The sequence below is a fragment of the Peromyscus leucopus genome, chromosome 1, assembly GCF_004664715.2.
Source record: "Peromyscus leucopus breed LL Stock chromosome 1, UCI_PerLeu_2.1, whole genome shotgun sequence".
NCBI classification, from domain to species: Eukaryota; Metazoa; Chordata; class Mammalia; order Rodentia; family Cricetidae; genus Peromyscus; species Peromyscus leucopus.
This window is the reverse complement of record NC_051063.1, coordinates 186,066,528-186,091,604: the sequence shown is the minus strand read 5'-3', so window position 1 is coordinate 186,091,604 and position 25,077 is coordinate 186,066,528. Positions and strand designations below refer to the sequence as shown.

General features: G+C 44.8%; 3 protein-coding genes and 1 long non-coding RNA gene across 9 annotated transcripts in view; all 4 read left to right on the top strand.

Moving 5' to 3' along the window:
* The window catches only part of LOC114686725 (leukocyte immunoglobulin-like receptor subfamily A member 5), a 305,493-nt gene that overhangs the window by 223,523 nt on the left and 56,893 nt on the right, over positions 1–25,077 (top strand). The window lies entirely within an intron of this gene.
* Positions 7–2,242, top strand: LOC119087308. The gene is made up of 3 exons (XR_005090730.1): positions 7–274; positions 561–863; positions 2,140–2,242. It is a non-coding gene; the product is annotated as an uncharacterized LOC119087308 (long non-coding RNA).
* LOC114688824 (leukocyte immunoglobulin-like receptor subfamily A member 5) lies at positions 2,250–5,471 on the top strand. Its single transcript, XM_028863329.2, has 3 exons — positions 2,250–2,424; positions 3,162–3,464; positions 4,979–5,471. Exons 1-3 carry the CDS (start codon positions 2,331–2,333, stop codon positions 5,107–5,109), a joined length of 528 nt encoding a protein of 175 aa, XP_028719162.2. The 5' UTR covers positions 2,250–2,330; the 3' UTR covers positions 5,110–5,471.
* LOC114688828 (leukocyte immunoglobulin-like receptor subfamily A member 6) overlaps positions 16,937–25,077 on the top strand; it is a 91,487-nt gene continuing 83,346 nt past the window's right edge. Inside the window, exons 1-14 of one of the 6 annotated variants that reach the window (XR_005090728.1) lie at positions 16,943–17,157; positions 17,311–17,349; positions 17,533–17,817; positions 18,105–18,407; positions 18,717–19,001; positions 19,144–19,443; positions 19,752–20,036; positions 20,166–20,468; positions 20,684–20,980; positions 21,210–21,512; positions 23,203–23,322; positions 23,635–23,701; positions 23,778–23,815; positions 23,953–24,072. Coding sequence is in view for 5 of the 6 variants with exons in the window: in XM_037202184.1 (XP_037058079.1) it covers positions 17,124–17,157; positions 17,311–17,349; positions 17,533–17,817; positions 18,105–18,407; positions 18,717–19,001; positions 19,144–19,443; positions 19,752–20,036; positions 20,166–20,468; positions 20,684–20,980; positions 21,210–21,512; positions 23,203–23,322; positions 23,635–23,701; positions 23,778–23,815; positions 24,020–24,072 (2,712 nt within the window). In the remaining variant the exon portion in view is untranslated. Of the gene's footprint in view, positions 17,158–17,310; positions 17,436–17,532; positions 17,818–18,104; positions 18,408–18,716; positions 19,002–19,143; positions 19,444–19,751; positions 20,037–20,165; positions 20,469–20,683; positions 20,981–21,209; positions 21,513–23,202; positions 23,323–23,634; positions 23,702–23,777; positions 23,816–23,952; positions 24,073–25,077 lie in introns of all 6 variants that reach the window. The other 5 variants (XM_037202184.1, XM_037202185.1, XM_037202188.1 and 2 more) reach the window with 5 other exon arrangements.

Here is a 25,077-nt window from a genome sequence, read left to right as displayed (position 1 = left end):
CTAAACCTATACTCAGAGTAGTTCCAAGAAACGTGATAACCACTGGAAACCAAGTGACATTCTTCTGTCAAGGGCCCTTAGAGGCCAAGGAATACCGTCTCTGCAAAGAAGGAAGTCGGATTGCTTGTACCAACAACCCTTATAGAAACTGAGAACTTGGCCAAATTCTCTATCTCATCAATTGAATGGAACAATGGAGGCCAATATAGGTGTGAATATAAGAGCCCCAATGGTGCATTAGAACACAGTGACTACTTGGAGCTTGTGGTGACAGGTGAGAGGACCCCTCTACAACCAAAGCATTTTCCTTGAGAAAGGAGTATGTTCACAACAGGGTCCCCTTTTTAAATATATGAAGAGGGAAAATCCTTCTTATATGGGTCATATGGGCACATGAGGATACGGCAAACATTATTGAAATTAATAAATAGAGGCCTTTGTCTGTGGTCAGATAGTTGTCAGGAAGTGGATTTGGGAACTGTCATTATGTTGAGTTGATCTGAAGGTCTGTTTATACACACTACAAATTCATATATGTTTCTTGTACTCTTCTCTCTTAGGAGTTTACCAGAGCAGTGTCACCCTGTCAGCCCTTCCCAGCCCAGTGGTGACTGTAGGAGAAAATGTGACCCTTCAATGTGTGTCACAACATCCATATGACAGGTTAATTCTGATGAAGGAGGATGAGAAGTTCTCCCTGGCTTTGTCCTCACAGAATACACACCCTGACCTATTTGGAGCCATGTTCACAGTGGGTCCTGTGACCCCCAACCAGAGGTGGAGGTTCACATGCTATGGGTATTACTCCAGCAACTCCCAGCTGTGGTCGGTTCCCAGTCCCGAATTAGAGCTTCTGGTCTCAGGTAAGGAAGTACAGAACTTTCCTTTGATTGTAATTACAAGTGACCCACGATCCCAGGAAAGGACCTGATGCGAATTGATTGATTGAGAGGCCAGGCTATGGAAAGAGAGATTTAACCTGACTACCAGCTGGACAGGACACAGGAAAACTTTGGCTACAGTGGTCTTTATGTGTCCTTCTAGTTTTGCAGATCAGCCTATGTGTCCCTGCAATGGCGACCTTCTCTGTGCAATTCTGCTAACAGATGCACCTCCTTTCTTTCTACTTCTTTTCTGGGATCCTTCATATTCCCAGCTGAGCCTGGATCTGTGATCACACCAGAGAGTCCTATAACCATTTGTTGTGAAGGGACCTGAAGAACCCAAACATATTTGCTACACAAACAGAGAAGACTAGCATCCCGGGGCAGACCGACCCAAAAGAATCACAACAATTAGACAAAATTCACCATCCCTTCTGTGATAACACTGCAGGCTGATATCACTGTTACTCTCACAACTTTGCTCACTTGTCAGAATGCAGGACACCATGGAGTGGTGGATAATAGTGGTTGAATACTCTGGAGTCATGTGGATCCCCAGATGTGACTGTTAAGATAAAAGTGTGCTCTGAATATATCCCCATGTGTTAGTCAGGTCTGGGGGACAATCCAGACTGTGTGAACCCATTAAATATTCCATATGTATCTCTCCTAGGTGTCTAAAATAAGCCACCCTGTTTACACTGCCAAACACTGTTGTAATCTTAGAAGGCTCTGTGATCCTCTCATTTATCTCAAATCAGAGATACAACTGGTTCATTTTAATTAAGGATGAGCCTTTTTCCAGGTCCATGTACTTACAATATGCATATACCAGGCTGTCTCTAGCCAGGATCCAGGTGGGTCCCATCATACTCAGTAAAAGATGGAGGATCGCTATCTTCAAGTGTTGTCAGAAGGTAATGACATACTGTAGCATCTAGTCTCAGGGGAAGCCCCAGCCTCTCTGTTGAATGACACTGAACCTGAAACAGGTTTCCCCAGGACACCCGAATGTAAGGTGAGTACAGGGAAGGACAGGTGGATTCGCCCACAGATACAGATGCAGACTGTGGGAGTCAAGATACAGAAACCAATGAGAGGTGTTGTGATAATAGAATGGGAGGCGGGGTCAGCAACAATGTGGATCTTCAGATGGTTCCATGTGTCGTTCTGTTATTCAAGGGTCAAGTCTGAGTTTCACATTCACTGTACAACTGTTTAAAGTCCCACAACACTCTCACTTAACTCTTTTCAGGGACCCTCCAGAAACCCACCATTTGGGCTGAGCCGGACTCTGTGATCACCTCAGGGAATCCTGTGACTATCTGGTGTGAGGGAATTAAGGAAACTCAAATGTATATCCTGTATAAAGAAGGAAGCCCACCACCCTGGAACAGAATAACTGCACCAGTGCCTGATCACAGTGCCAAGTTTTTCATCCCATCCATGAGAGAACACAATGCAGGACGATATTACTGTTACTGTTATACCTCTGCTGGGTGGACACAGCGCAGTGACGCCCTGGAGCTGGTGGTGACAGGTGAGTGGACACAAAGGGTCACAGTATTCACTTTTTCCTGTATGGTACCCTGAAAGCTCTGCTGTTTGCAGAGAAATGACCCACATGCAGTAATACGAAAAATTCAGTTCAGGCTGACATAGAATTTGCCAGTTCATGTGCTCATAAATGTCTGAAACCAGGTCACTTATTGCAAACAAATTTAAACACAGAACAATTCAGCAAAATAGATTACTGGTGTAATTGAAATCCTTTGAACAACTAGGCATGATTGTATCAAAACTAAACACAAAGTACATTTGAACATGAAGATTGATTTTATATCTTAAGGGCCTTTGTTCTGGTATTGTCTCTGACTGAGGTGATGCCAATGTCAGCAGGCTAAAAAGTATATGTGACATCTCCCCAAAGGATGAGCTTCATTAACTGAATGCCAATGTTAAAGGTCTAGGGAGGGAGAGTCTGTACTAAACATCCTCAGGGATTCAGGTGAGGTTTGGATCTACAAATGGAAAGGTCACCTGGGTATTAACAACATCCATTCCTAGCTTTCTTAATAGAAAACAGGTATTTGTCTCCTCCATGGAGCAGATACACTACATGAGTAACATTTCTGATTTCTCCCATATTATTTGTGAGCATGAGTACATTTTGCCCTCTACATTTTCCCTCAGGAAATACATCTCTAAACATTTTCAGCCATAGCCCAGCTGCTGCAGACAATGTATCATTTAACAGGTTCTGTCTTCTTTTTCTAGGTGTCCACCATGGCAAACCTACTCTGTCAGCTTTTCCCTGCCCTGTGTTGACCTCAGTTGGGAATGTAACCCTTCAGTGTGTCTCTTCCAAAGGATATGATAGATTCATTTTGACTGGGGAAGATCTGAAGCTCTCCAGGTCCCAAAAGTCACAGCTCATATACACTGGACAGTCTTTAGCTCTGTTTCCTGAGATCTCCATGACATCCAGCAAGAGTGGTCCCTTCAGATGTTATGGATACTATACCAATGCCTCACATGTGTGGTCAGAGGCCAGTGACCCTTTGGAGCTACATTTCTCAGGTGAGGAAGTCTCCGCATTCACTCATATGACACCAGAAATCCTTTGTAATAAGCCATTTTTCCTCAAGGAGGGTTCAAAAGTATAATTGCTGAAGGGACCTCTTGACTACTAAGGCCCAGAGTACTAGAAGCTTTGGGACTTTCAGAGCAGGAGGGGATATGGAATGTATTTCAAGAGCCAGATGGATGAGTTCCTTAATGTTTCTTAATCTTAGGTATAATATTCATGTTTTAAAATTATCCATTTTGGACAGGCAGAGGTGGCACATGCCTTTAATCCCAGGCTTTGGGAGGCAGAGTCAGATGGATCTGTGAGTTCAAGGCCAGCCTGGTTTACAAAGTGATTTCCAGGACAACTAGAGCTGCCCAGAGAAACCCTGTATTGAAAAACAAAAAAAAGTGTGTGTTTGGACTGGGAATACCTACTGCACTTATTCCCATTTTGACCAGTTTTGGAGACCTTTGTGACATCCAGCAAAAATGAGCCCTTCAGTTATTAAAGATAATATATAAATAACCCTCATGTGTGTCAGAGGCCTGTAACTCTCTGGATACTTGTGGATCTCTATGATTTCCCACATCTTTTGTGAAATAAGCTTTTTAGATGATGGTTGAGAGCAACACTTGCCTGTGGGTATAAGGTTAAGCATTTAGAATAAAGTTAGAAATTATATTTGTTTAGGAACACTGCAGTGATGGTTTCTCTTCTAGAGACCATATAGCCTCTCAAATATGGATACAAGTATTATTTAATTAAAAAATAAATATTTACTTGCTTAATACTGACCTATTGTTTAATGTTTTAGGACAGAAGTATCATAGCATCCCTGTGGGGTGGGGCAGGAAGATAAGCTCAGACTGTCACTATTTTGACCACCTGATATTCAGGGGACCCTGAGAATAAGACTATGTGGCTAGATCTTGGGATCTCAGCTGTTGAGTCAGTGCAGGTTATTTTCCAGGGGGTATTATCTTCCTGGCTTCTATACTGCAGACTGATCTAGGAGCACAGGAAGGCTTCTCTACTGTGAAGGCAGAAATGACATTTTTCCATCTGAGCTCTCTGTAATCAGATACACTCTGTTTCAAAGAAGAGCCTTGTCCAGCTGATCTGAACTCAGAGCATAGTCAGGCTGAAGAAATCAAGTCAAAGAACAGGAAGAAGCTGCTACTGCAGAGAAAGAGTTCTTCCCACATTTTCATGATGTTATGTGATGAGAATAATGTGAATTTGTAGAAAATAAAAGATGAAACTTGACAAAAAGCATCACTTCTCTTGAGCACTGCACACACCCAGCAAATCTTTTTTTCCTTAGGGATGCCTGAGACCATAAGCCAACCACAAAATATGTCAGAAGCCATAACAGATGAGGAAGGAAAATTCTGCTTATGGCATGAAACCAGAATTCTGCTTAGGGCATAGAACTCTACAGGGGAGGGATCTGTCAGAGTGAAAATTCAATCATCTTGTGGTGGCTTTGTTTGGTTATGACCTCTCTGTTCACAATCTCCAGCCTCGCAGTCCCAGGGTCACACAGTGGTGAACCTCATCCGGATGGTCATAGCTGGCTTGATCCTCATAGTTCTTGGAATTGTGCTGTTTGAGGCTTGCCACAGCCACAGAAGGTCCATGAATGCATCCTAGAAGTGAAGAAGAGAGACAGCCATAGTCCTTGCCTGGTGACCAAATCTGGGAAATAAATTTGAGGATCTCAGGTGTTATTTACCAGAAGATTCCATGTTTAATATTGGGCATCAGTTGTGAGAAAGGATTCAGGAAATAAATTTATTTTGGGTGCAGAAAAAGACATGAATACTGTGGCAGCTGGCTCCTCTACTACCACATTAGAGGTCTTATATTCTACCTTGTTGTGGATTTGAAGATTTTTCCTTCCTTTCTTTTCATTCTATAATGTGGGGAACATAACGTCCCACCAGTGTGTTTTGGGTCCTCATCTCTTTATATGTTCTAATTTTCCTCAGTCCCATGTGATATTTTCCTTTATTATAAACCACTATAATCTTCATTGTGCTTTATGTGCACATTTTTTGTTGGAGGTTGTTGTTATTATGAAGAAGGAATTTGTCTCAACACAATAACAACAACAACAGAAAATAGTGAGTTCATTTCCAATTACAGAATTAAAAGAATGACAAAATACAATGATGCCCCCAAAACATTGCACTCTCAGTCCAGTCAGTATACATCACACACACTTTGTGAGGTTTCTGCTAATTTACTTATTTATTTTAAAACATAATTATTTTTCAATTCATTGGAAGATTCTCATCATGCACCCCAATTCTGCTCATCTCCCAGTCCCTCAATATCTACCCTCGACTCCTTCAGTAGGGTCTTCCAAATAAATTAAAAACAAACATAACAGACAGCTCACTCCTCCATCTTTCCAACACCTCTTCATTTATCCTAGTGGCATCAGGAGATGTGGTGTGTCATGCAGTACACCCCTTTTGTCCAATCAGCCCACCCACAATATGTTCATTGCAATGAGTCTGGTTTCAACCTCTGGTTCCTGGTCCACCTTCATCACTGGGCCACCATAGAAACATCTCTTGGACAGCCTGTTTGTGGCCTGTGTTTTACAGTTCCTGTGGTGATCATTCGGCAGGTCCAGCGCTTCATGCACTTCAGAAAGTCATGGATGGGACAGCTGTTAGGGTGGGCCCAGAATGTGGGTCTGAGTGGTAGATGAGCTAGTTCGTTTGGGACATTAAGACTACACACGCAGGCAAGTGGCAGAGCAGCACTCCTTGGCCAATACCACTAGGGCCAGGTCTGCCAGGCCTGTGGTGAGTGTTGGGGTAATTTCTCCTAAATGCTAGAGTCTGCTCTCCCATGGGAAGACAGTGCCAAATCTCCTCAGTCCATCAAGAGGGAGGGCCAACTATGGCAGGGTCAGGGAGGGACAGAGTTGGATCAGCATAGCATTGGATTTCAAAATGCTTGGTTCCTATGATCCACTGTGCCAACACAACCTGTGAGCAACTCCACAGATCCTAGATGCTGTTGGGCCCCAGACCCAGACCTGATCCACAGCAGCAACCAACCTCTGCTCCCATGTGGCTGTGCACTCCACTTGCACTGACATGGTCCCAATGGCAGCAAGGCCCTAGGAATCAATCATGGCCACTGCTGGTGACCCTGACCCCTGGCATCAGCACTGCTTTTGATGGTGTCAGGAGCCACAGATATCAACACGGACTTTGGCTGCAGTAGGACCACAGACCCAGACATGGTCCTCAGCAAGAGCCCTGGCCCAGGTGCATTGGCCCCAACAGAAGCAAGTCCCTTTGACACCAACATGGTCATAGGATGTGGTCTAGACCCTGGGCATCCTTTTGGCCTTTGGTGGCACCACGGGCCATGGATAACACAGACCTCAACTGTGATAGGTCCACAGACAAAGACATGATCCTTAGCAGCAGCCCAGGCTCGGATATCACCATGGCCCTAGGTGGTAGCACAGGTTACTTAGATCAACATGACCCCTGTGGAAGTGTGCCCCTCCAACACCAACATGGCACCATGTGGCAGCCCAGACCCCTAATATCGGCATTGCCTTGAATGTTATCAGGAGCCATGAACATCAACACAGACCCTGGCTGTGGTAAGGCTACACACCCAGACATGGTTCTCATCAGCAGTCCTGGGCAGATGGTATAATAGCCCCCATGGCAGTATGGCCTTGAACACCAAATGGCCACAAGAGGTCGCCTAATCCCTGGGCATTTGTGTGGTCTTTGCTGGTGCTATGGGACATGGACAACACAGACCCCAACTGTGATAGGACCACAGACCCAGATGTGGTTCCAGGCTTGAATATCCTCCTGGTCTGGGTGGCGGGACAGGGTATCCAGATCAGCATAGCCTGGTAGAAGCATCTGCCCATTCCTCCCAGCTCTCACTTCTTCAGAACTGCCTCTCACCACAGCACATGAACCTCTCCTCCTCTCTTCCTCTCACATTTTACCACCATACACTTGCTCATCATCATAATGGCACCATGACAACACAGGGTGCCCTGTGGGGTTCTTGGACCTCCTGACTCACACAGTCCTGGGAGAACATTAGTTGCTTCAGGCAGGCTGGACCATGAGGTCCCAGGCTTCCCTATACATGCCTTTCACCTACCTGAGCTCTTGACATCAGACAGCCTATGGATGCTTCAGGCAGGCTGGACTCTGAGGACCTAGACTGCCAAGTGGTTGTCATTAGCCCACCTGAGCAGCATGGCATCTCCATGGATGCTTTAGGCAGGCTGGACTTTGAGGACCCAGGTTGCCCTATGGTTGCCACTCCTGACCCCTCAGAACTATAGACAGCTAAAAGTTTCAGTGCTAAACTTTTTTCCAGGGATATAACCACTGATACATTTCCAATATTGCTTGTCATAGAGGACCACACTCTTCTCATCTGTTGGGAGGTGGGAATGGTTGCTTGATCTCTTCTGGTGTACATAGTGAGTTCCAAGACACCCAGAGGTATATAGTGAGACCCTGTATGAAACAGACATAAACGAAACCAACAAAAAAGCCCAAAGAAAAGCAAAACACCAAAACCAAAAAAGATTGAACATATGATTCGTAGGAACCCTAATATATCTCATTGGTTCAACAGCTACATTTGTTTGGAGTCTTGTCTTTGTTTCTGTCACTTGTGTATCATCTGGGGTGTAGCTACAGTTTTCCTGCCTTGCCCACAGTCAGGACAAATCCCTGTCACCCGCCAGTCCCACAGCCGCTCAGACCCAACCAAGTAAACACAGAGACTTATATTGCTTACAAACTGTATGGCTGTGGCAGGCTTCTTGCTAACTGTTCTTTTATCTTAAATTAACCATTTCCACAAATCTATACCTTGCCACGTGGCTGGTGGCTTACCGGGGTCTTAACATGCTTCTTGTCCTGGCGGCATCTGGCAGTCAGTCCTTCTGCCTTCCTGTCCTTTTATTTCTCCTCTCTGTTAGTCCCGCCTATCCTTCCTGCCTAGCCACAGCCGATCAGGTTTTATTTATTGATCAATCAGAACAACTTGACATACAGACCATCCCCCAGCACAGCCAAGTGCAGACCATCTCAAACACCTGCACTCAGGCCCATGGTCCTAATCATCCTCTATGTGAACCTGCTGGGTAACGCCACAAAGTACCCAAGAAGGGCTCCCACAGGACATACAGAACATCCCACAGCACTGGAGTGAGTAGACATTGTTCTTGTATCCTCAGGACAAGTTCACATGTCACTAAAGCTTGTCCAGGGCAGGGTAGGAAACAGGCCACGAGTTTAGTTTGGCTGAAGGAGTGAAGGAGATCCAAGAAGAAATCTTGAGATAAAAAGACCAGACCTGAATCCCTTAGAGATAATGGTGGCTCAGGAAATCATTAGGTTTATTTCCTGTTAAGTCCTGTTTCTAGGAGATTGGGAACATCCAGGAATATGTAGATGGTTACAATGGAGATGTTCTGAAAGAAGAGACCACTTCAGATTTATATGTGTAATCTCAGGCCACAGGAAGCTGAGGGAGCAGGAGGAGTCTGACATTTGCATGAGATTCAAGAGTTTCGTTGTAAGAGACAAAAATAGAAACAAAGGAACCACCAAGAGACAGAAGCCACATATTCTGTAGCCCAACCCATCACAGCACTGGGAATAGAAGAGTCAGGTGCCTGGGAAGAACAGTTCCTCTTTCCCAGGGGCTGCTAATAATTCATACTCATGACATGAAGGAGAAGCCACCCTACATATTCCATACACTGTGTCTGTCAATTTGGCAAGGAGAACAACTATCTGCAAACTTGTAGTAACTGGAAGATGCCATGACAACCTTTCTGGTATCTGTGCTGTAACTTGGTGAGATGTAAAGACTGGTAGGGAGAATTCTAGTCTGAGAGTGAATCCACCTCACAACCATGCCTTGGGACCTCAGGAAGTCTCAGCAGCTTAGAAGACATTTGGAAGTAGAGAGCCTGCTCATGTTTCAGTGCAAACATTCAAAGTTAACTCTCTTGCAGGACTGAATCTGGGTCTCAGAAAACCAGTGCTCTTCCCAGCTGTCCCTGATTGGACATCCATGGTGGAGACCACAGTCCTGTCCTGAACAGATCATATAAAAACATCAGGTGTGAACTGATAGTGGGGATGCCTAAAACTTCCTGGGTCTGACAGCTTCTGTTTGAGGGGGAGTTCTGGGGAACCAGCTGTCAATATTCTTGGGGGTGTCCTCACTAAACCTGGGCATAGCGGGGGACCATCAAACTCCAAAAGATATTCCTAACAGGGCCATGTTCTCCATAGGATCTATAGAAAACATCATGAAGGAAACATCACTGTTACTCTTACCAATCTGCTGGTTGGTCAGAGCCCAGTGATACACTGGAGCTGCTGATGGCAGGTGAGAGGACACTAAGTGTCACAACCTTTGCCTTATTCCTCACGAAGTATTCATCCATAAGTATACTTCCAGAGCCCATCTGCTGGATACAGTTTGGGCTGTATTTTATTTAACAGGCTGACTGCTCCTCTCCCAGGTGTCTACAATGGCAAACCTACTTTGTCAGCCTATCACAGCCCTGTGGTGACATCAGGTAGTAATGTGACCCTCCAGTGTGTCTCATCAAAATTCTACAGTGGTTTCATTTTCACTGGTGCATATTCTAAGTTCTCCAGGTCCCAAAAGGCACAGACTATACACAGTGAACAGTCCCAGGCTCTGTTTCCTGACATGTTTTTGGCATCAGCAGGAGTTGGCCCTTCAGATGTTATGGATACTGTAGTAATGCCCCACATATGTTGTCAGTGTCCAGTAACCCTTTGAGATACATGTCTAGGGTGATACTGTTCATTCATTCAACTGTTAGACATCAGAAACACTTTCTCATATACCCTGTAGAAACCCCAAGGAGCATTTGTGGACATGATAGCTGAAGCGAGCTCTTGTCTGCTAAGGCCCAGGGTACAAAAAGACATGGAAATGTCAGAGCAGGAAGGGATATTGAATGAATTTCAAAGGTCAGCTCGATGACTTTCTGTCTTTCCTCCTGCTAGGAATCTCAAGAAAGCCCTCCCTGATGACCCTACAAAGGATCTGTCCTGGCCAGTGAAGAATACCTAACTCACCAGTGTTCCTCTGAGAAGAGTTATAACAAATTTGCTCTGTCCAAGGAGGCCGAAAGTGATGTCCCCCAGGTCTCTTTCCATCAGCCTCATGCTGAATATTTCCATGCCAACTTCATCTTAGGCTCTGTGAATTTCTCCACTGATGGTCAGTATGGATGGCTTGGTGCACACACCTTATCCTGTGTGTGATCAGCCCCTAGTGACACTCTAGACATCCTGATCACAGGTGAGGAATGTAGTCACTTAGTGTGGACCAATTCTGGCTAAGTTCAGCTAGGGGGAGACAAGGGATTCATCATCCAAATGATGATGAGCCTCTCAGGGATAACACGTCTAGGCACAAGAGAATGGACAAGGGGCTGTCCGTTAAAATATAGAGACTAGGTTCTGAAACAGGGCCTCAGAACAGGACTGTAGTCCTTCACTCTCATTTGTCTTCTCTTTAGGACATCCCCCTCACACCTAATCTTCCAGTGCATCCTGGGACTACTGTGTCCTTAAGAGAGAATGTGACCCTGCTGTGTCAATCATCAGTCTCAGCGAACACTATCTTTCTGTTCAAGGAAGGCACAGCCCTTCCATACATGCATCAAAATCAAGTCTCAAGTTCCATATCATGAGGCAGAATCCTCCATGACTGCTGTGACCTCATACCCTGGGTATTCTTGCATATGCATTACCTTTCAAAGTTCATCTCCTTACCTGTTGTCATACTCCAGTGTCCCCATCCAGTTCACGTGAGGTGATCCAGACCTTTGTGAGCTCAGAAGGTAACCCATGATAATTGACCTAGGAATGTTATGCCTGAGAAAAGAGGAAGTTCTGCTTAGGGCATCAAAACAGAAGGTCAAATTCTATACATAGGAGGGCACTGCTCAGAATGGAAATCAAGTTGTCTTATGCTGGCTTTGGTTGGTCCTGACCTGTTTGTCAACAATCTACAGGCTCACATCCCCCCAGGATCACACAATGGAGAACCTCATCTGGATCAGCATGTCTGGCTTAATCCCCACAATCTTGGGATTTTACTGCTTGAGGCTAGTCACAGCCAGAGAAGGACCCTGAATTCATCCTAGAAGTGAAGAGGAGAGACTATAATATACCTTGTCTGGTGACTAAGTCTTGGAAATAAACTTGAGGATCTGAGGTGTTTTTTACAAGAAAGTTCATTGCTTAATTTTGTAAATCACTTATGATAACAGATCCAGCAAGCTAATGTGATTTAGGTGGAGGAAAATCTCAAATGTTGGGCTGCAGAGCTTTTCTAAAACCACACTAAGACTCTTACCCTCTAATTTTTGTGGACTTTTGAAGAATTATCATTCATTTATTTTAAGGCCATGATATGGGGGAGTATCTAGTCCCACCAGTGAGATTTGGGTGCTCACCTCTGTATATCTTCTGCTTTTCCTCAGTCCCAGGTGATATTTTCCTTTACTATATGTCACCACATACCACATTGTGCATCATGTGCCTCTCTGTCCTCGAGAGATTTTTAATATCATACCAAATAAAAAAAAATGATATACATGTGCCCACCACCCTCCTACATTTCTACTTTATCTCTCTTAGATCGTGATGAATTCTTACTGGAATATATGGGTACACAATTCAATGTCCACAATGCAGCCTTTCCTTTCTTTTCCTGGGCATTTCCTTTTAGGTCGTCTAGCATTCTGTGCCACAGCATACAGCATCTACATCAGAGGATAAGCAGGTCAGGTTGCTTAGTACTGGATTTACATCTCCCCAAATTACCAGCAAAGCGAGCCACATTTCTTTATAATGATACAGTGTCAATTGTTAAGGTATAGAATCAGAAAATGAACTGATACATATTGAAGGGAAAAGCAAAGCCTGAGTTTGGTATTTTCATGGTCAATCTGTAGAATTAGTGATGGAGATAATACCTTGAAGTATCTGCATGAGCTACTGGCTACTCTGCTCTGAGGGATGGGTTTAGTCTGACTTTCAAAGTGAAACTGATACCTACATATGAGATAACATGCCTGTGGATATAAGCTTGGATAAGTCTATTTTGCTGTCAATGTGGGCAACTGACAGCAAGATGAGCTATTCCAGTACCCATCTACAGATAGAGCATACCTACTAACAATCTTTTGGAGCCCTGACCCTACCCACCCAACCAAAGAAGAGGAAGTCTCCCTGCAATGATCCTTTACAAGTGTAGGTCCAAGGATTGCATAATGTTCATCTCCTTCCTTGAACACAGAACCTTCTGCATTTTGGGAACTTGGTTTTGAGTTCTGCTTTTATGCTCATGAGTGTAGTTTGGTGACCTTTACATTTGTTATCATTTTATAATTGAATTTAATTGTACATACATATCCTCTGTCCTTCCTCATCCTCCCTCCCCTTGGCTTCCCCCAAAACCACCCCCCCATTCCCATTTCTTCCTGGGCAAGGACTTCCCTGGGGATTCAGCTCAGCCTGGTAGTTTCAGTCAAGGGAGGTCCAGTGCCCTCCTCCCTTCACCCAGGCAGAGCAATATGCTGAGATGATGTACCTATAAAATTCATGTATGTCGGTAAGAAAAGTCCATTAAATCTATAGGAGATTTTTTTAGCAGAATAGTATCAAATACAGAACCATGAGAATGCCATGTTTCCTTCTCCATTTCCCTGTGTGCCACCTGGTTTTGTATATCAACTTGACAGAGTTAGAGTCATCAGAGAAAGGAAACTCAGTTGAGGGAATGCCTCCATGAAATTCAACTGTAAGTCATTTTCTCAATTAGTTATCAATGGGCAAATTCTCACCCTTCACTGGGCTTCTTGTCCTGGTGTCTATAAGTAGGTGGGCTGATCAAGCCATGGGTAGCAAGCCAGTAAGCAGTACCACTCCATGACCTCTGCATCAGCTCCTCCCTACAGTAACCTGTCCTGTTTGATTACCTGTCCCAACTTCCTTTAATAATGAACAGCAATTCTGAAGAGTAAATCAAATAAACCCTTTCCTCCACAACTTACCTTTTGGTCATGATGTTTTTCACAGCAATAGAAACCCTAACTAAGACCAATTAGTACCAGTGTAGTGGGTTATTGCTGTGACAGACCTGACCATGTTTTGGGGAGGATTGTGGGAGGAAACTGGAACTTTGGACTAGAAGATCCATTGAGTGTTGAGAGACCTCAATGGTGGGATGTTCTTTGGGAACTTGGAAGATAAGAATATTGAGAGAAGTGCAGAAAATGGAGGCCTGATTGGCTTGTAAAATATCAGAGGGAAGTTTAAAGATAATATGAGGGCCATTTTCTATTTTTGAATTAAGAACATGTGTTTCTGGTTAGCTGGGGCTGAAAAATCAACTGTGATCAAAAAGATACCAGGAATACTAAAGCAATCCTGTGGTTGGGGTCAGCTAGAGCTGAAGAATCAGTGGTAATTAACCAGATACCAGAATTACTGAAGTAAAACCTTTATGATACTGGGAAAATAGAAGCTGGTCAGCTGGAGTTGAGATACTAGCAGAGAACAAGAAGAGACCAGAATCACTGAGGTGAAATCTGCCTGGAAGTATTTCCTGAGATCACAGAGAAGCTGCAATCTAGAGGCAGCCAAGGTTGGACATGGTGAGGAAGCCTGACTTGGTAATGTGTATAAGTCTCTCAGTTGGTACTGGTTTTGAAGGCATGAAGGGGTCATAAAGATTAGCTGAGGATTGACATTATAACGAGAAAGGAGAGGCCTTTGGTTATGGTGCACCCTTACTGGCATTTGAAGCCTCAGGACTGAAGGGATCTTGCAAAGAATTTGAAGCTTGGCATGATGAGGAGAGTCCATGAGAGGGTATTGGTGAAAGTGAAGCCCATTTGCAGCAGAGGACCCCTGTGACTTTGAGATGCCAGTACAATGGAATGACCACCATGAACAACAGTAGCTGTGGAGAGGAGTGAGTCAGAGCCTAGAACATGAGCTATGTGTACTACAGAGGTCAGAGCTAGAGAAGTGACCCCAGCCCTTTGGAGGATTACAGAACAATGTGAATGGATCCCAGATATTGGAGGGTTCCAATTTTCATTTTGCTTTGATTTGATCATGACTGTGCCCTGACTCTTCCCTATTGAAGTTATTTTATTGGAGCCCATGGTTGAAAGACTTTGCATTTTAAAAGACTTTGGATTTTATGAGATTGCTTTTTTTAAAGGGACTAGAATTTTATGTTTTGAATCTGTAAAGACTGTGAGACTTTTAAAGTTATTTAAGTTGTTGGTGATGAAGAAGAAGGAAAGGATGTGGCTTTAAGGTGACATATTTGTATGTCTACTTCACAAGCAGTCAGTTATACTGGCTGGGTTTTTGTGTCAACTTGACACAAGTTAGAGTCATCAGATGAACAAGACCCAGCTGAGGAAACACATCAATGAGATTCACCTCCAAGGCATTTTCTCAATTAGTGTCAATGGGGAAAGGACATCATGGTGGGTGGTGATATCCCTGGGCTACTGGTCCTGGGTTCAATAAGAAGCTGGGCTGAGCATGCCAGAAAAAGCAAGCCAATAAACAGTTCCCCTTCATGGCTTCTGCATCAGTTCCTGCCCTATTAGAGCCTGTCCTGACTTCCTTAGTGATGAACAGCGTTACTGAAGTGTAAGCCAAATAAACATGTTTCTCTCTATTTTGCCTTTTGGTCATAGTATTTCATCAAAACAATAGAGAAAGCCTGATAGTTTCCTCTGTGTTCATCTAGAAGAACTGATAGAATCGGAGCTCTGTGTGGCGCTTCTGCTATATCCTCCCAGGAGCATCAACCTGCATCTTCCCTTGTGAGTCACTGCTTCCCAGGCATGACATGACCATTGGCCAGTTGAAGTCACTGTAGCTCTGATTATACACTGTAGTTTTTTTTTGTTTGTTTCTGAAGGTATTTATATCAAAAATTGACTAATGCAGTCATGACATAAGGTACAGATTTTATATCAGAAAAAGTTTATGTCTGAGTGTTTAGTTTACTATTTCTTTTTTTTATTAAGTAAATTTATTTTACAACATCATTTAGTTCAACATAATAGCCACAGATTCCCCTGTTCTCCCACTCTCGCCCCTCCCCCTCCCCCCACCCCACCCCCCCATTCCCACCTCCTCCAGATCAAGGTCTCCCCCGAGGACCGGGATCGACCTGGTAAGACTCAGTCCAGCCAGGTCCAGTCCCCCCCTCCCAGACCGAGCCAAGCGTCCCTGCATAGGTCCCAGGATTCAAACAGTCAACTCATGCAACTAGCCCAGGACCCGGCACCAACACACAGCTGCCTCCCAAACAGATCAAGCCAAATGACTGTCTCACCCATTCAGGGGGCCTGATCCAGTTGGGGGCCCCTCAGCCTTTGGTTCATAGATCCTGTGCTTCCATTCATTTGGTTATTTGTCCCTGTGCTTTATCCAACCTTGGCTTCAACAATTCTCGCTCATATAAACCCTTCTCTCGCACTAATTAGAATCCCAGTGCTCCACCAGGGGCCCAGCCGTGGATGTCTGCATCCAGATTCCTCAGACCTTCCTTGGTTTTTATTTTATATTATAGAGGGTCCTGAGGCTACTCCTCTCCTCTCAGAACTAGAGGCAGTTAAAAGTTTCAGGCAAAGCTTTTTTAAGAGATATAAACACTGAAAAGTTTCAAATATTGCTTAGCATAGAGGAGCACATTGGCATCAACAGTTGGGAGTTGAAACTGATTGGTGGATCTTGTCTAGTCTACATAGTGAGTTTTGGGACAGTCAGAACTACACTGTTATCCTTTCTCAACACACAATCAGAAACAAAATACAAGAACAAAGACATTTGACCACTTGCTTCTAAGGAACCCTAATATAACTTTTTGATTCACCAGTTAGAATTTTTCAGAGTCTTGCCTGTTTCTGTCACAGTTGGGATGAGTAAGCATTGTTTATGTTTCTCGAGGAAAAGTTCACACAACAGTCACAAAGGATCTTTCGGGCTGGATGGGAAAACATCCATGAGTTTGGTCTGGCTGTTGGAGTCAAGGAAAACCAAGAAGAACCTCTGAGAGAAAAAGACCAGCTCTGCGAACCCTCAGGTGAGGGGGGCGGCATCGGAATGTCACCAGGTTCATTTTATGTTATGTCTTGGTCCATGGTCACTGGGAACATTCAGGCAGAATTGGATGTTTAAAACGGACATGATTTTTAAGAAGAGACCACAATCAGATTTGCGTTTGTAATCCCAGTCCGAATGAAGCTGAGAAATAAGAGGAAGAAGACTGAAAACTGCATGAGATTCAAGAGATTCTGTCTCAGAAACCAACACAAAAACTAAAGAACCAGAAAGAGGCAGAAGCCACATATTCTGTAGCCCAACCCACCACAGCACTGGTAAAAGAAGCATCATGTGTCTGAGAAGAGGAGTTCCTGTTCCTCAAGGGATACTCTTTTTACATCTTCATGATTTGAAGGAGAAGACAGCCTTCATAGCCCATACAATTTGTTTCTTTCCATTTGACAAAGGGACCAACTATCTGCAAAGTTGTGGCAATTGGAAGATGCCATGACAACTTTTCTCACATCCCTGCTGTGTGTTGGTGAGATGCCAAGATGGGGAGGGAGAATTCTTGTCTGAGAGGAATCCACCCCACAGGCATACCTTGTGCCCTCAGGAAATCTCAGCAGCTTAGATGTCTGGAAGTTGAGGGCTTTCTGATATTTCAGTGCAAACACAGGTATCTCTTTTGCAGCACTGAGTCATCTGGTCCTCTGGATCCCAGCATTGGCAGGTGAGTGTCTTCACAGCTGTCCCAGATTGAACATCATTTGTGGGGACCACAGAAACCTCCTGAACAGAGCAGATGGAGAACAACAGGTGTGGGCTGATACTGGGTGTACCTGAGAATGTCCTGGGTCTGAGAGCTCATATCTGAGAGGGAGTTCTGGGGAACCAGTTGTCATTTTCCTTGCAGGGGTCCTCTCTAAACCTATACTCCGAGCACTTCCAAGAAATGTGGTAATGACTGGAAACCAAGTGACATTCTTCTGTCAAGGGCCCTTAGTGGCCAAGGAATACCGTCTCTGCAAAGAAGGAAGTCCAGATTGCTTGTTACCAACAACCCTAATAGAAACCGAGAACTTGGTCAAATTCTCTATCTCATCAGTTGAATGGAACAATGCAGGCCAATATAGGTGTGAATATAAGAGCCCCAATGGTGCATTAGAACACAGTGACTACTTGGAGCTTGTGGTGACAGGTGAGAGGACCCCTCTACAACCCCAGCATCTGCCTTGCGGAAAGGAGTATGTTCACAGTGGGGTCCCCTTTTAAATATGTGAAGAGGAGAAAATGCTTCTCATATTGCTCATGTGGGCATATGAGGTTACAGCAAATGTTATTAAAATTAATAAATAAAGGCCTTTGTGTGTGGACAGATAGTTGTCAGGAAGTGGATTTGGGAACTATCGTTAGGTTGAGTTGATCTGAAGGACTGTTTAAACACACTACACCTTCATGTATGTTTCTTGCCCTCTTCTCTCTTAGGAGTTCAACAGAGCAGTGTCACCCTGTCAGCCCTTCCCAGCTCAGTGGTGACCACAGGAGGAAATGTGACCCTTCAATGTGTGTCACAACATCCATATGACAGGTTCATTCTGATGAAGGACGATGAGAAGTTCTCCCCGGGTTTGCCCTCACCGAATAGACACTCTGAGCTCTTTGGAGCTGTGTTCACTGTGGGTTCTGTGACCCCCAACCAGAGGTGGAGGTTCACATGCTATGGGTATTACTCCAGCAACTCCCAGCTGTGGTCAGTGCCCAGTCGCGTCTTAGAGCTTCTGGTCTCAGGTAAGGAAATGCAGGACTTCCCTTTGATGGACATTACAACTGACGCAGGATTCCAGGAATGGACCTGGTATGTGGTGGGTGAATGAGAGCCAAGACTACTGAACCCAATGTCATAAAATGTGTGATACAGCTAGACTTGAGGTGTGGAAACCAGGATTGATAGTAACAATAGAACCTAAGATCCAGAGAAAAGTGTGATCTTTACGTGCCCTTTTGGTATTGCAGATCAGATTACATGTTTCTGCACAGGTGACCTTCTCTGTGATAGTCTCCTAACAGATGCTCCTTTTCGCCCCTACTTCTTTGCAGGGACCCTTCACAAACCCACCATCTGGGCTCATCCTGGCTCTGTGATCACCTCAGGGAATCCTGTTACCATCTGGTGTCAGGCGACCCAAGAAACCCTAATGTATGTGATATATAAAGAGGGAATCGAAGAGCCCTGGGACCAACAGACTCAAACAGACAACAGCACCGAGGCAAAATTCACCATTCCATCTGTGACACAAGTGCAGGCAGGCCGGTATCACTGTTACACCTACACCTCTGTGGGATGGTCACAGCGCAGTGACCCCTTAGAGCTGGTGGTGACAGGTGAGAAGACACCAGAAATCTTAACCCCAGATGTCACTCTCAAGAAAAGACTGCACTAACACTACCTCCCATCAAAGGACAGCCATGGGGGACATTTCAGGCTTTGTGATCCTCTTTAATTTTCCATGTGTGTTTCTTCTAGGAGTCTATAACAAACCCACTCTGTCAACCATGCAAAATCCTGTGGTAAACTTAAGAGGGTCTGTGACCCTCTCTTGTACCTCAAGCCAGAGATACGACTGGTTCATTTTAACAAATAATGGTCAGAAGTTCTCCATCCGTCAGAGCTCAAGACACACACACACTGGGATGTTCCTGGCTGAGTTTCCAGTGGGTCCAGTGACCTCCAGCCAGAGGTGGAGGTTCAGATGCTATGGCTATTACACAAATAACTCTCAGGTGTGGTCAGAAGGGAGCGACGTCCTGGAGCTCCTGGTCTCAGGTGAGGAAGCCTCAGACTCTCTGTGGTATCACGTTGCACCTGACACAGGTCGAGACCATAATGTGTGATATGTCTGAGCATCTAGGGCTCCTGAGATAATTGACACAGCATGCAGACTGTGGGAGTCACTGTGCTGACTGAGGGGAGGACATAGTGAGATGAGATCTTGGGAGGCTCATGAGACTGAGTCTTCCCATGACATTACTGGTCCTTTTGCTATTTAGGAGTACATTTCAAGATAAGTAGCATGTTTGACTTATTGTGAAACTACTCAAAGTCTTACCTCTTCCTTTCCTTCTTTCTTATAGGAAACCTCAAGAAACCCACCCTCTGGGCTGAGCCAGGCTCTGTCATCAGCACAGGGAATCCTGTGACCATCTGGTGTGAGGGGACCAAGGAAACCCAAATATATTTCCTGTATAAAGAAGGAAGTCCAGCACCCTGGTTCCATCAAACTCCAAAAGGTCTTGGCAAAAAGGTCATGTTCTCCATAGCATCCATGGAAAAGCATCATGCAGGGCAATATCGCTGTTACTCTTACGAATCTACAGGGTGGACCGAGCGCAGTGACTCCCTGGAACTGGTGGTGACAGGTGAGAGGACACTAAGTGTCACAATCTTTGCCTCTGTCCACAGGAAATAGTCTCCCACAGGTGTGCTTCCGTAGCCCGTCTGCTGGAGTCAGTGTTGGCTGTGTTACAGACTGCCTGCTCCTCTCCTAGGTGTTTACCATGGCAAACCTACTCTGTCAGCTGTGCCCAGCCCTGTGGTGACCTCACGTGGGAATGTGACCCTTCAGTGTGTCTCATCCAAAGGATATGATGGGTTCATTTTGACTGGTGCAGATCTGAAGTTCTCCAGGTTCCAAAAGGCAGAGTTATTACACACTGGACAGTCCCAGGCTCTGTTTCCTCTGATCCTTGTGACATCCAGCACACATGGGCCCTTCAGATGTTATGGAAACTATACAAATACCTCACATGTGTGGTCAGAGGCCAGTGACCCTCTGGAGATACACGTCTCAGGTGAGAAAGTCTCCACATTCCGGCAACCAAGTGACACTGGAAACTCTTTGTTATTAGTGCTGCTGCCTCAAGGTGGGATTGAGGCCATGATGGCTGAAGGGAAATCTTGATTCCTAAGACCCAGAGTAGAAAAGGCCATGTAACTTTCAAAGTAGGATGGGATATTGAATGTAACAAGAGTCAAGTGGATGACTTCCTGACTCTCTTTCTTCCAGGGCTGTCAAGGAAGCCCACTTTGCTGACCACAAATGTCCCTGTCCTGGCCCCTGGAGAGAACCTGACACTCAAGTGTTCCTCTGAGATAAGTTATGACAGATTTGCTCTGTTCAAAGTGGGAGGAAGTGACCTCACTCAAGTTTATGTTCATCAGCCCCAGGCTGGACGTTTTCAAGCCACCTTCACCTTAGCCTCAGTGAATTTCTCCATTGGTGGTCGATACAGATGCCTTGGTGCACAGAGCTTCTCCTCTGAGTGGTCAGCCCCCAGTGACCCTCTAGACATCATGATCACAGGTGAGCAATGTAGTGCATTTAGTATGGACCCATCTTGGCACAGACTCAGCTGGGTGGAGACCTGGGATTCATCAAGATGATGGTGAGCATGCCAGGGATGAATAGGTCTAAGAACAAGACAGTGGAGAAAGGACTGTCTTTTAGAATATAGAGACTAGATTCTGAAAGATGGGTGGGGGCTTAAAGCAATGACTGTAGTCCTTCAGTCACTTTATTTTTTTTTCTTTAGGATACCTCCCTGTCACACCCAATATCTCAGTGCATCCAGGTACTACTGTGTCCTCAGGAGAGAATGTGACCCTGCTGTGTCAATCATCAGACCCAGTGGACACTTTCTTTCTGTTCAAGGAAGGTGCAGCCCATCCCTACATGCAACAAAGAGCAAAGTCTCAAGATCTACAATATGAGGCAGAATTCTTCATGAGTGCTATTACCTCAGCCTTTGGGGGCTTTTACATATGCTTTGGTTCTAACAGCTCATCCCCTTACCTGTTGTCATACTCCAGTGTCCCCATCGAGATCATAGTCTCAGGTGAGGTGATCCAGACTTTTGTTAGCTCAGAGGGTTACTCAGGATAATTGACCTCGGAAACTTGTGACTGGGGTAGGAGTAAGTTTATCCAAGGGAGGGTTATGAAAAGAGGGTCTCCTATGCAGAGATTTAGAAATGAACTGAGATTTCTCAATGACCATCTCACTCTCTTCTTGGGAACCTAGGAGATTCCAGGTAGGAAGCTGGGAGGTTCTGAAGAGGCTGCAGTGTAGACATGAGACTGAGAAGATATGAGATAGTTAGTGCAGGCTTCTACACATCATTCCCCCAACAAATTTTCCACAGTCTCCTAGGGTCCAAAAATCCATTCCTATAGAGGTTTTAGATTTTTTAATCTAAAAAAGTTGTTTCACCCTGAGTTTGTGCAGATTCTCTGTCCCTATGAGTCTACATTCCTTTATCAGCTTGGCTGATGACCAAGCTACTAGGTGTGAAGCAGAGACCCCAACATGGTCTCCAGAAACCCAGAGGCTCAGAAGCTAGGTTGCAATGAGGCATCCTAATGAAGAGTGATACTGTTGATCTGTCCTAGGCTGAAGTACATGAAAGAGGAGCAGGTATCAATTGCCCTGATTTTCACCCTCCAAGTGTGTCAGGCCATGAAAAACAGCTCTTCATCTCTGTTGTGTCTGACAGCAGAGGTCTAAGCAAGAACTCTATCGCAGGGTGGGTCCAGCAGGGATAAAGCTAGTTATGTGCTTGGTACAATCTTGTCTGGAGAGGTTGACATGCAGTACCCTATGTCTTGTGAGGTTCTTAGTTTCTACACATGTAAATGGAGAAGCCCTGGCAAAGACATTAAGTTCCTTTTAATGATGATCTCATCTGTTTCACATACTTATAGAGAAAGATTCTAGAACTCTGCTCCACAGTGGTTCTGCCCCATCTAAAACTGTGTTGAAGACATTGTGTTGGGGTGTGGTACAGGGCTAGGACAGGACATTCAGGATCTTTCCTTCCTGTTCATGAGGTTTAGCTCCAGTGTATGGAACAAAGTGGGAGGACAGATATCCTGGACTCAGTCCTCAGCTATGCACCATCCTTCAGGCTGATCTAGGGCAGGAAAACTGACTGAAAGTATTCAGAGATGGTCCTGTGTCGCATGGCTATTAGAATGAGATACAGCAAATACAAAGACCCAACATGGGGTACTCACACAGTAGGTTTTCTTTCTATCTATCTATCTATCTATCTATCTATCTATCTATCTATCTATCTAATCTATCTATCTATCTAACTATCTATCATCATCTCTCTCTGTATTGTTCATTCATACAATGCATCCCAATTGCAGCTTCCCCTCCCTTCACTCATTCAAGTCCCCCCCCACATCCACTCTGCTTCAGATTCACTACCCCTGACCCAGAAAAGAGCAGGCCACTGAGGGGCATCAATTGAACATGGCACAATATGATACCATAACATCAGACATAGACAGTCACATCAAGGCTGGGTGAGGTCACCCAACAGAAAGAAGAGCATCCTAAAGGCAGGCAAATGTGTCAGATACACCTTCATCACTACTGTCAGAAGTCCCCCACAAAACACAAAACATAATATATATGCAGAGGACCTAGTGCAGCTCCATGCAGACTCCGATTGCTTCTTTATTCTCACACAGTAGATTCTCATTTACAGTTCCTCATTCATGATGTCCCTTGTCCTCTAGGACTGGTAAGCTATCAAAAGGCCGTGATCGGGGTTTCTGTGGCCTTCTTCCTACTGCTCTTCCTCCTCACCATCTCCCTTCTTCTCACACTCAGGCATCAGAAGAAAAACAGAAAGGGAGGTGAGTAGGGTGTGGGAAGCCTGAGTCTCAGTGGGGAGTGGGTCCCAATCTGGGCTATCTAAGCAGGGGCTCAGGGCACCATCCTCAGTGAAAGCCCAGACTGGGACAGATTAACTTAGAAACACGTCTGCACAATCTGAACACAAAATGTTCTCTGGAAACATGTGTAATATCCTGTATTGTATAGACTTTTTCAACTCCTGAAAGATTTTTAACATATGTGCAATGAGTTGCAAAGGTGACTTCTAGTCCTCAAGGTGCTAGGTAAGGGTCTCCACAGCCCCTTGGCTGAGGGTCCTTCCTCTCTTGCAGTTCAGGCAAAGACTGACTTGCAGCCTCCTGCAGATTCAGTGAACAGGGACAGAAGACTCCAGAACAGGTAACTTCATGCCCAGGACCATAGACCACATCTGCCCAACTTCCTTCACTGACATTTGTCTTCTTGTTTCTTCCAGCTCCAGCCCAGCTCCTGCCACCCAGGAAGAAATACTGTGTGAGAAAATGAGGGCCCAGGAGGGAGATGTCTGACATTATAGCATAACAGGGCTGGTGGAGGGTCTGGGATACTGAACTCCCTCTAAGTACCCTCACCCCACTACAAATTATCTTTCCATATCTGGGATATCGTAGGGGTCTGGGGAATTGAGATGTCCTGGGAATCTGGCCGGGGGAAGACCTGCATGTTTTGTTATGACAGATGCTACTGTGAAGGTTACACAGCCTGCAGACAGCATGAAGCTGGATGTCCTGGTGAGACTCTTGATTATCCACAATGCTAAGAACTTATGATCCAATATAATGCCAAAGTAATCTCTGTTCTTCCCCTTTTCAGACCTTCGTATCATCCATAGCTGGCTCCTTGTTTCTTGAAGCACCTATATTGTGTATGCTATGATCTCATTCTTTCTTTGTTTACTTTTGACAATATGGCCCCAACTTTCTGACTTCTCAACATCTGTCTGATTTCTAGAGTGATTTTAAGGGCTCAGAAGAGAATATGAGGTTCATAAGTTGTAGCTGAATGGTAAAGTGATTACTTTAGATGTCTAAGACCTTGGGTTTAAACTCTAGTGATAAAACTAACAAGTAAATGAACAGGCAACACACGTAAGTGAGAACCATGTGCCTGAGAATGTGTGCACATGTGCTTAAGCACAAGCAGAAGACAGGGGTCAACATCCAATGTCTTCTTCTATTTTTCCCCAACTCATTTTCTCTGATAGGCTCTTTTCATTTCCATGGTGCTATTTATTTGGGTGGATTGGTGCTACTGAGCACTGGGTACCAGTTGCTCCCTCAACATCACTTAGGCCCCAGGCATGTGAATTCTTGCTCAGCCTTCTTTTATGTGGCCACAGGGATCAAACTCAGGTGCTTATGTTTGCATAGCAACCACTCTGCTGCTTGACTCCTCTCCCCAGCTCCCGTGTCTCCCTCTTGACCACGCTTCTGTAAGAGCTGCATTTATAGTCAGGGACAGAACTCTATACCCACTGTGACAGCTCAGATGCGAAATGATATGGAGATAAACAGATTCTGAGCAATGCAAAGTGTATGAGGGAAATATATTAGAGGATGTGGGCTGAGTTATGTGAGGCAGAGATGATCAGTGTGAATTTAAAGGGAACTTGAAAGAAGCCTTCTGTGGAGAAGCCTGGGTAGAATTTCATACAAACCTGTGATGACATGGCACATCTAGGTATGGAGCATGGTAGATCCAAGTGTCCTTGGAATAGGGATATTCTCTTTCCAAAA